At 31.8% G+C, this 11,930-nt stretch overlaps 1 protein-coding gene and 1 long non-coding RNA gene across 3 annotated transcripts; both read left to right on the top strand.

Moving 5' to 3' along the window:
• Positions 1–4,099: 4,099 nt before the first annotated feature.
• On the top strand, positions 4,100–5,539 carry LOC102626666 (uncharacterized protein At5g39865). The gene has a single exon (XM_006470787.4). The coding sequence runs from the start codon at positions 4,407–4,409 to the stop codon at positions 5,238–5,240; it is 834 nt and encodes a 277-aa protein (XP_006470850.2). The 5' UTR covers positions 4,100–4,406; the 3' UTR covers positions 5,241–5,539.
• A 754-nt stretch (positions 5,540–6,293) lies between these two features.
• Positions 6,294–11,612, top strand: LOC127899069 (uncharacterized). Of its 2 annotated transcripts, XR_008050865.1 has the most exons (3): positions 6,296–6,811; positions 10,819–10,971; positions 11,047–11,612. It is a non-coding gene; the product is annotated as an uncharacterized LOC127899069 (long non-coding RNA). The 2 variants fall into 2 exon arrangements; XR_008050864.1 differs by having other exon boundaries at positions 6,294–6,811; positions 10,819–11,612.
• Positions 11,613–11,930: the final 318 nt, after the last annotated feature.

Below are 11,930 nucleotides of genomic sequence, written 5' to 3'. Positions count from 1 at the left end.
TATTATTTTTATTTTTTATTATTTATTTTCATTTTTTATGAGATGACAACTACTTTATTCATGTTTAAATTAAATTTGAGGCTAAGTTATACAATCTAAAGATTCAAGTATTTGGTACAATCTATACATTGCTCAAAAATCAAATCCATAAATTAGGATGGGAAAAGAAATTAGATGATAAACATATTTTAGTGGAAATACAATTGTGAACAAGGGTTAGAAAGCAGAATTCAAATATGAACGCAAACAAAGAAATGGAAAATTAACAATGAATGAAGAAATATTAGGACATTTTTGGTAATTTGAGAGTTTAGTAGGGTAAAATTATTAGTTTCAAATTTTAATAATTGATTTATTGAGAAAATGAGTGCAAAAATAAATTTTATATGTTCAAATAGCTCCACTCCCACTAAATTACTTGGAAAACTCATTTTTTAGTTCAAGATTATATACTCAAATGAAACATATCTTTAAATATGTTTTACATAGACTCTTCTTCTTTAAAATTTTCTTCATCACCCCCATTAATCAAAAGAAGATCCAATAGAAAAAGTTGATTCACCTTCCTTGTTTTTGGGATTATATGCTCGTTAAAGTATATTGATTTATTTTAAAAAAAATATTTGTTGATTAATAAATATTTGAGATACTTTTTCACATATCTTAATTGCATAAGTATTTTGAATAAGGTTATTTTAATCATATTATATATATTTTTGTGATTATCATATGGATTCATAGAATACATAAATACAAGCTATTTTATGATTAAATAAATTGAGTTCACAATTGATAAATAGAGTTGGCATCTCTGTTTATGTTTAGACTGTAATAGATTAGTTAAATGATTTGTTTTAATTATGCATGAATTTATTGGCGTAGTTGCATACATTGAACTAGATCACATATGAGATTTAATTAATCTTGAGATAATTGTCAGACTTATTCATAAGCATTGATTTTATTGCAATCTTAATTTTGAGTTAATTATTGTTTCATGATTATAGTTATTAATCCATTTGAGTTACCAGTGGGCGCAACATACATTTGTAGTCAAGATTACATAATATCTTGGTGGGAGTAGTGAAATTATAAATTAACAATATAGAACTTATACACAAATCTCTTGATGTATTTTTAGTGCTTGATCATAACATTCTCTGGGCAGAGTGCATAAACATAATTAGTATGTTGAAAATGATCATTAAAGAAAACCAGTAAGTATCAAGAAACAAGATATAATTAAATTAATTGGATAGTTGAGATATTAATTTAATTAACGATGTGGTATAAATGATTATTCAATAAAGAAATCATTGTAGTATTGGTTAAATTATTATTCGAGAACATTATCCTAGATAATATACAATTATGGAGGTCAGTTCCAATTTTTTATTAGAGTATGTTTGAAATTAAATAATCGGGCTAATTTAATTACAAGCTTAATTATTGCACCTACTATTGTATATAACCACATGATATTCGGGTTAGCTCACTTAATTGACTGCCTAAATATATTATTTGATGGGAGAATCCATTTAATATGCTTGTGTGTGAGGGTCATTATGTTATTTTATAAGGTGGGCTCCTAAAACAAACACAAGTGATACGGTATTTTTTAGCTTTATCTTATCTTTTGATTTAAGTTGATTTTTTTTCATTTAATGGAATTAAAAGAAAAAAGATAAAACAGAGGAGCTAGGTTTCCATTAGAAAATGTAAAATAGGCTCGTTCTTTCACAGATGAATAGAGAATCCATAGAATACGGAATAGGGAAGAAGAAAATTTTCCTCTCTAATGAGAGAAAAGGTTTTCTATTGCTAATTGCTATTAGTAGTGATGAAGGCTTCCATATGTCAAGTGATGGATCATGATTTAATAAAATTAGTGGTGATAAATCGTGATTTGGGAGCATAAATTACTGCAATAATAAAAATAAAGGCACAATTTTTAGATTATACTAATTTTATATGTTGTATGGGAAACATAATCGAAATATTTCAGTTACAAAATGATTTATAACCAAAACCTTCGTCAAGCTCTCTAAATATGAAAATAAAAGAGCCATGCTAATATGGACAATTTTTTATTGCTTAAGTTAGTTTAGCAATTATTGCTCTCCTAAATTTTATTCTGGCAGTGAGTTTAAAATGCATGGAGAATTTAAAAAAAAATGAAAATCGTTAAATATTTGTGGACGTGTCCATAACAAATAAAAGGGTAAAAGAAATTCAGAAAGGGCTATAGAGAAGGACTGAAGGAGAAAGAATTGCTGAAAAAGTTGGAAAAGAAAAGAGGATGCATACTTCTAAAGGTTGAGTTCGACAAGAGTATACTAGCTATTAAGATGAGTTTGTATGGTAATTTTTTTTTTTAATTTAAAAAGTAGGTTTATATAGTATTTGAATTTAATGAGTAGTTTATTTTGTTTAAATCGCTCAACTCTTTATTAAAATACGAGTGTTTAAAGCGGAATTTAAAATATAAATAGCCCACCGTAGTTCTATATAACCAACTAAGATTGAATCAGATTTTATCAACGTCTGGGGCTTCATGATAGATTTGGATTAAATACTGAGTTGACTTGTGATAAACTTTTCATAATTTTCTGCCACATGTATATATATAATAATATACGTTTAAGGTTTAATTAGTTTTATGAAAGGGAATAGCAAGTATTATTCGGAGCCAAGAAAATTTAAAATTAATAATACAATAAAAAATTGTGATTTAGTTGCACATTCTCGTGTAAGAAAATATTAAAAACAAATACCATGTGAAAGAGAATTAAATATAATATTATTTAGAATTCGTCATACCTTTCTCATGGGGGTTTAATTATTTTTCTAAATTCCGTTATTAATTTGTTTTCTTCTAATCATCATCATCATTTTTTTTAAATATCTTTTTGATAGCTATTATCATCATTAAGTAAATGCATCTACCAGCAGTATAAACAATTAGAGATTTGAAAACAATACTCCAGGGTTATTTTTGTCATTTTAATACGTGGCACCCGGCCCCCCTCCATTTTAAAATTTTCAAATTTTAATGTTAATAAAATCTCACAGACTAAAGTCTAAAGAGAAAAACAAATTAATTAATCGGACTTTGGAATGTGAACGTGACTACCTGCAAGTCAATTTGAAAATAAGATGGATGGTTGGATATTGGTGAGTTTGAAAATTTTTAAATTTTTTTTAATTTAAAAATTAAGCATCAGACCTTTCATTTTTACGAATTTTTTAACCATCGAAATTCTTTTGATTTTTAACTGAACATGCGAAGAAAATTCACGCTAATAATCATTTTCGATACTGAAAAGTAAAATATGAAAATAAAAATAAAAACAATCAAATTCAAAGAAAGATAAAACTGCGTCTTTCAAAAAAGGCGGTGAGCGTGACCCACCAACCCCCACCATGTCGTCACTTTCAAACTTTCAATCCGTTTCACTCTTTATATTTTTCCCATCAGGTTAATAACATCTGTATCCCTACTTTTTTATGTTTGTTCAAATAAGCACATAAATAAATGAATTCAATAATAATAATAATGATTACATAAATTTTCTATTCCTTTTAAATAAGTTCTCAATAACTCCACTTGAAATAACTCAATTAAAACTTAAACACACATAAACTCAAGATTTAGTTGTAACGTAATATTTATAATAAAACTTAATAACAGACATTATAAGGAATGACTTGTAAAAACCTTAACTTTACTAAAATTATTAATTTTTAAATTTTTTTTTTTATTTTTTATATCGGTTTAGTTTTAATAAATTTGACTGAATTCCAAACCCGGATGCAGACCAACATACATCTACCGAAACCAACCAAATAATATTTGAAATCCATCCGAATTGATCTTACGTGTCATTTTGAGTAGAATGTTCGGTTTCAAATTCCCCAACCCAAGAAGCTATGCCATAATGCCAGGGATTAATTTGATATAAATGAACAAACTACTGTTTCATTTCGTAAAATACAGAAAAGTAGGGAACCCAATTCTGTTTCGAAAATATTTATCACTTATATATATTATGTTAAAAGTAAAAAATTTAAAAAAAATAATAATTAAAAAAAGGAGAATAGTTAACTTTGTAGGTACGCGTAAGCAAAAGCAAGCAATCGCCTCCAAAAGCAGCTCCTCCACAATTGTCTCTCTCCCTCAACAAAAACAGCTTTTAATCTCCCCACCAAATTCAGTAATCTCAAAAACAGAAAGAACACAATCATCATCATCATCACAACAAACAGATTAAAAAAAAAAACAACAATAACAAATTCTATCCTCAAACAAAAGAAAAAAAAACCACCGCCACCCACCACCCGCCACCGTCCGATCATATTTTGCCGGCCAACATCATCCCCGATCATCGATTTTGTGATCTGGGTCGATGGCGGAATCGGAGAAGAATCTCGAAATTTCAAGCAAAGCGTCATCGTCTTCTTCTTCGATGTTGTTGAATCGGTCGTTTACTATGCACGCAACCGCAGCTGATTCTTCTCTCCCGAAACTCAATTATGCTTCTCTCAATCGGGCCGTTTCGAGCAATAAGTTTTACAATTCGATGGAATCAGTCTTATCTGCTAGCAATTCATTCAAAGGTAAGGTCAAGCAACTTCGTAATTTATTTGAGCCCAAAAAATCATCCAAAAAAATTAATTTAAACGAACCCGAATCCCCGCAACAGCACCACCTCATCAAGTTAACAAAACCCGTGAAATCTTTATCTTTGTGTTATAATAATGAGTCTTCGATTAGATTACCGGGTACTGAGGATCGAATTGTTGTTTATTTAACGAGTCTGAGAGGGATTCGAAGGACTTTTGAGGATTGTTATGCGGTTAGGATGATATTTAGAGGGTTTAGAGTTTGGGTTGACGAGAGAGATGTTTCGATGGATTCCGCGTATAAGAAAGAATTACAGTGTGTATTTGGTGGGAAGAATGTGACTTTGCCGCAGGTTTTTATCCGGGGAAAGCATGTGGGAAATGCTGATGTGTTGAAGAGTATGTATGAAACCGGTGAATTGGCTAGGGTTCTTGATGGGTTCCCTAGACGGCAACCTGGGTTCGTGTGTGGGAGTTGTGGGGATGTGAGGTTCGTCCCTTGTGGGAATTGTAGTGGGAGTCGGAAGGTGTTTGATGAGGCCGATGGTGTGCCTAAACGGTGCTTGGAATGTAACGAGAATGGCTTGATTCGTTGCCCTGATTGCTGCTCCTCGTGATTGTGCTTTCTTTTTGTGTGTCATGATGTTTTCATGATGTGTAATGATGTCGATATATGGTTGTTAATGTATGTATCCAAAATGGCTCTTTGGATTCATTTATGGCTTCTTTCATTTGTGTTCTTCATTTGTCGAATGTCTTGCTGAAAGGCATTATGGAATAATGTTTCTATGTATTTAATAACAGGGAAATGTGTTTCTCATTTGTGGAATGTAAATACTTAGTGTCAATTTACTGTAATGGATTTGTAAACTGTCGCATATGATGTATTGTAATGAGAGAACGGGTTTGTTTTTTATGCCCTATGTTCTACGACTTTTCCTTCATTTAGAAGGGAAGTGTACTACAGTTTATATGATTCTATACTTGTTTGTTGATATGTAATTACTGAACACAGTTAATGGTTTTTATATTGGCTACCAGTTGCATTTTGAACTTTCAGTTAATAATTATTCTTCTATTTAATCCTTTATTCTTCAGGAGTTGTATGTAGATTGATGTCAGTCATTTTGGGTTTTTTTTTTCCCCTGGTAATGCAAAACAAATGGCTGATTGTTAGTTTTCATTGGTTTGTAAGTCGCTCTTCATTTTGCATTTGACTGTTAGGGGACTCTTCATTATCAGAGGCAGTTCATTATAGATTTTTCATAAGCACTAAAGCACCCACTAAATTATTTGCTTATTAGAAGAGAATCATTCAATCTGTAATGTATAATGTTGAATTCCGGATACCTTTTATGGGTTTTATTTATTTATTGCTTTTTTCTTCTTGTTTATGATTTTGGATTTTGGTTTGCTTCACGCATCAGGAAATCCAGTATTCAATATTCATCCATTGAAACTACTTTTTGCAAGGGGGAAAATCAAAAGAATAGTAAAACAAAACTTTAAAACATTCTCATCGAATCTCAATAAGAATCCACGAATTTTTTTTTTAAAGTTTTTTTATGTACATTTGTTGTTTATTTAAATAGTACTGGTTGCTTCTGATCGTGGGAATATAATTCTTTTAAAAAAAATTATATTTGTTGATTTCTGAAGGCTTTGTCATTGGCATAATAAGACAATGTGTTTCTTCCTTTTTTATTTTATTTTATTTATTACATGATATGTGAAAGAAAATATTTAAATTGTTTATACCTGCGGAATGATGAATCATATTCAAACAATATTATTTCTTTTTAAATGAATCTTACATATATTTCAAATGTAAAATTGTTGTAGCCGAAAATTTAGGAAAATTTACAAAATTGATCCTAAAATTTTTCATTTTTCAAATTTAGTTCCTTAAATTTTTTTCCATCATAACTAGCGAAATGAATTTTTTTTCCCCCTAAATTACCCTCCTCATCCAACCACCCAACTCTCTCTAGCCACACTACAAACTATTATCTCTTGAATGGCAAATGGCGAAAGGCGAATGGCGAACGGCGAATGGCGAACAACAACGACAACGACGACGGCAAAGGTGAACGGCGATGACATTGGCGAATTAAAATCCAACCGAATCCACCATAATATATCCAAATAAAAAGCAAATCCAACAAATTGAAAAGAGGTCAAACTCTAGGTAAGCTAACCTCATCATTTTTTTTATGATTTTGGTGAATTTGATTAAGATTCTAGATGACTATAGATTGTTAGAGGGATATAATGAAAGAAAATTGAACCAAAATGATGAGTTATAACTATTGCACATTATATGTTTGATGAAATTCCTCTTAGATAATTTATATTTATTTTTTTATAATAAAGGTATGATGGGGTGTTTGTTGGGTTATGTGGAGTGTTTTTCATATACTAAGTGCCATGGAGACTAAATTTGGTGCTTTAACAAATAACAGCGCATGCATAGAGCATGCGTGCCTAGCTCTTGCGTGCGATAGGCACGCTGTCGCATGTATAGCATGCACACCCCCCTGTCGCATGCACAGCTCGCATGCTTGTCACAAGCGTGTGAGAGGCACGTGCGGTTATAAGATTCTTACATCTCTTGTGGTTATGGCTCAGTTCGTTGCATCGCCCACATTTCACAGTCCTATGATTTTCATCCTCACCGATAGAAGGTATTCTGAACTCTGGACGACGACCAGGTGGTGGTGCTTCGATAAGTTGTTTAACCTTTATTTTCTGGATTTCTGTTGGAACTTGTCAGTCTGCCAGGTCGCCAACCGGCTCTACTGGTTATGCATATGCCATCATCAATGATGCAGCAGAAGTTTAAAATTCAAATATTCTATTGATTTTAGAGAATACCGGAATAAAATAATAACTAAATTCACGTTGATTCAAAAGAATATCGTGAATTTAGGGGTTAAGATTCATTGATTCCGCAGAATACCGAGAATTAACAGAATTCAAATACTCACAAAGAGATTTGAAAATTAAAAATATTATTGAAATCGAACATCTCCTCCAAAAGATACAAAAAAACACTTATTTATACTAACTAAGAGACTTATCCTAATTTGATTAGAAAACCTATTTTAATAAGACTTATACCTAAATTAGAAATATTACTTAAATAATAATACCTAAATAATAAAACTCTACATAGGAAACTAAATTAAATTAGAATACAAATTAATTAAAATATTCCTAAATATTATACATTTAAATCTAAATAGGATTTCTTCAATTTCTTGCTCTGCATCATTCCCGCCAGGCTCGAGAAAATTCGTCCTCGAATTTTGTGTGTTGTAGTCTTCAAGAACAATTTCATGTGCTTAAGGATTAATTTTTAAAACAGAGTTTCAACATAGACGACGAACTTTAAATTTTCCAACTTTCGTAATAACGTCCATCCAATCACTCCAATGGCGTAAAATAAATTCTTCTATCAACAACTTCTCTAATAATATCTTCTCATATTGTTTGTGTCGAACTTCGACATAGTTGAGGAAAAATGATTTCTTCTCATAATCCACTAACTGTTGAAAAATATCACAACTCTTTTTGTCTTCTTTTGGCAAATCAAGAGAACAATAAGAGATTGTATCAACAACTATCTCTCTTTCCTCCACAAGATCAAAAGATGGATGAACAATTACCTCTTCTCGTCCCACAATATCAAGATACTCATCAAATTTCGGCAATTGATCCAAATCAATGTCTTTGTGTTTGAGGATTTGTTGTAGATATGAATGGCCAATTAATATTTTCCTTAGAAGGAATAATATTGTCGAGAGGAACAAAGTTACCATTTTCCTCATTATCTTCATAACAAACATCATCGTGAACAACTTCATCAAATCCATATGCATGCTTTATGTGTAAAGATTTCTATCTCGAATTTTCTCTAAATCTTGAGAAATCAAACGTAAAATCCCCAACATCCTATTTAAAACTTCTTTCAAGACAAAATCTTCGCAGCGATGTTGTCGTTTCATGAATCAATTTTTTTTCTTCTTTTCTATTTCTCTCTCTTTTTTTTTCCTTATGTTTTTTTGGTGTTGTTTGAGTTTTTTTTGGCTTAGATCAGAAAATTAAAGGGTAATACTGAAATAGAAGAAAGTATTGGGCCAAAAGTATAAATAAGTAAAAGGTGGGGTTACCGGCGATGGTGGTTGGAAATAAATGGACAAGGAGTCCCGAATCTAAAAGATTTTAGGTTGGTGTGTATGGTGGTGGTGGTGGTGGTGGTGGTTTGTACGAAAAAATAGTTTTTTTATTGCCGGAAATTGGAGATAAAAGCGGCGGTTTTGTTGTTGGCTTAATATCCGGTGATCGGTGTGTTGATCGGCGGTGTTAACCGGCTAGGAAGGTTGAGCTCGAGGAGAGAAGTTGATTGGTGGTGGTTGTGCTGGCCAAAACGAGGCGGAAACCGGTGAATGATAGCACAGTTGGCGCGGTTGTTTTGGTTGTTTTTTCGGCGATATGTGGCTAATCGACGGTGTCTGATGCTTGGGGTTTGATGGCCGGCTTGCTCTGTCTCCGATGATGGTTGCTGATTGTCTTAACGGCCAAGGAAAAGCAACGACGGCAGCCATGGAAGGGTGGTTGAATGCAGCTGTCGTTTTTGCTGACTATTTTTCCTTTTTTTGATTTTTTTTTAAAGCTAAACGGGAAAATTTAAAAAGGAGAAAAAAAGAAAAGGTTTGGTGGTAGATGGGGTTGAGATGGGATTACCAGGGTTTCGGCTCTGATACCAAGCTGATGCAGTGGAAGTTTCTGTTTTTCAGTTTTTTTTTATAAAGCTAAACGGAAAAATCAAAAAAGTGAAAAAGGAAAGATTTGGTGGTAGATGGAGTTAGATTGGTGATACCAGGTTTTGGCTCTGATACCAAGTTGATGCAGCGAAAGTTTAAAATTCAAATATTTCATTGATTCTAGAGAATACCGGAATAAAATAATAACTAAATTCACGTTGATTCAAAAGAATATCGTGAATTTAGGGGTTAAGACTCGTTGATTCCACAGAATACCGAGAATTAATGGAACTCAAATACTCACAAAGAGATTTGAGAATTAAAAATATTATTGAAATCGAACATCTCCTCCAAAAGATACAAAAAACACTTATTTATACTAACTAAGAGACTTATCCTAATTTTATTAGAAAACCTATTTTAATAAGACTTATACCTAAATTAGAAATATTACTTAAATAAGTAATACCTAAATAATAAAAATCTAAATAGGAAATCAAATTAAATTAGAATACAAATTAATTAAAATATTCCTAAATATTATACATTTAAATCTAAATAGGATTTCTTCAATTTCTTGCTCTGCATCAATCAATGATTCCTTGGAGTAAAAAGTAGAACAAAGACTTATGTAATCCAATCGGACGATCAGACAAGAAGTAATTGCATGCGCACAAACAAGCTAATTAAGTTAGAATACTCTACAGGAGCAAGTCTTATTACACATATCAATTATCCTTTCCTTGATACCCCCACCCAAAACATGGAATCGATGTTGAGACACAGGACGAACAATCATTCTTTCAACCAAAATTATCCTCTTAGCTCCTGTCTCGTCTACGCATGTTGTTAGATGAGTACTCATCTATTCAACTACAATTTTTCTATCATAAAAATATTACTGCAATATTTTTCTAAAGTGATGAACAATATGAGTAATAGGAAATTTTCGCAATTCACTTATGAAAGAATTCACGCTCTCCGTGATGTTGGTGGTAAGTATATTGTACCTTCTACCTTTAAACTCATACCTTACCTAATTACATATAGTTGCATTATTTTATAAGTAATCAGCCGCACCTGAGTGAAGCATCGACAACCCCTCAAGTTGTTTTTTAAATTCTTCGTGTCCATATGTTTTTGCTGCATTTATAAGGGCAACCTTAAATTCATCCCAAACAATTTTAGACATTCTGCATTTTGACTTTATATTACCTTTGACATGGTAAAAACAAACACCATGGGCAGTAATGCGAAATTCTTTCAGAACAGCTTTCTTAATGGCAGTGCATCAATAAGAGATAATTATTAACTTGGGCCTATCGGCAATCACTCTATGTAATTTCGTCATAAACTATTCTCAAGTATCGTTGTTTTTCGAATCTATTACCACAATGGCTAACAAATATAATTGATTATTTCCATCCAGGCATGTTGCCACAAACATGCTTCAATGGTCTAGTCCTTTTAGATGACTACTATCTACAACAATCATTGGCCTGATGCCCTGCACGAGACACTTGATGAAAGATCTAAGATCTACAAAGTAGTATAAGAAATTATCATTTCTGCCCCGTTCGAGGTGAGTAACTGTACCTTTATTTGCTTTGGTAAAAACATGAGAGTATTTAAAAAGTAAGTTGTATGACTTTGCTAGGTTCTCTCGTACTGTTTTAAGACCAACTTCTTTGACCCGATGTGCTTGCTGAGATGTTAACTGGACACTGTATTCTTGCTGCATGTCTGCTCTGATGTCATTCAAAGTATATATCCATTTATCCTGAATAAATTTATCCATGATAATATGACCAACAACCCAACTCTTTACTTAATAAAGATCACTAGACAACACCTCATTAGAACAAGTGTGTACATTGTCAACTCTTCTCACTACCCAAGGAACATTCAGGTAATTCGAATCTCTCATTGCTTGAATATGCCATTTACATGATTCCGAAGAACAATGGGCCTCAAAGCGTATTTAATAATGTTTCTCGTTGCTGAAAGGCATTATGGAATAATGTTTCTATGTATTTAATAACAGGGAAATGTGTTTCTCATTTGTGGAATGTAAATACTTAGTGTCAATTTACTGTAATGGATTTTTAAACTGTTGCATATGATGTATTGTAATGAGAGAACGGGTTTGTTTTATATGCCCTATGTTCTACGACTTTTCCTTCTTTTAGAAGGGAAGTGTACTTCAGTTTATCTGATTTTATATTTCTTTGTTGATATGTAATTACTGAACACTGTTAATGGTTTTTATATGGGCTACCAGTTGAATTTTGAACTTTCAGTTAATAATTATTCTTCTATGTAATCCTTTATTCTTCAGTAGTTGTATGTAGATTGATGTCAGTCATTTTTTTTTTCCTGGTAATGCAAAACAAATGGCTGATTGTTAGTTCTTATCAGTTTTCATCGGTTTGTAAGTCGTTCTTCATATTGCATTTTGACTGATAGGGGATTCTTCATTATCAGAGGCAGTTTATTATAGATTTTTCATAAGCACCTACTAAATTATTTTGTTTATTAGAA

This window comes from Citrus sinensis, chromosome 8, assembly GCF_022201045.2.
Source record: "Citrus sinensis cultivar Valencia sweet orange chromosome 8, DVS_A1.0, whole genome shotgun sequence".
Classification (NCBI taxonomy): Eukaryota; Viridiplantae; Streptophyta; class Magnoliopsida; order Sapindales; family Rutaceae; genus Citrus; species Citrus sinensis.
This window is presented reverse-complemented; position numbering and strand designations above follow the sequence as displayed.

Bases quoted from the DNA above. Each gene is read 5' to 3' on its own strand.
- LOC102626666 (XM_006470787.4), top strand. From the start codon at position 4,407: ATGGCGGAATCGGAGAAGAATCTCGAAATTTCAAGCAAAGCGTCATCG.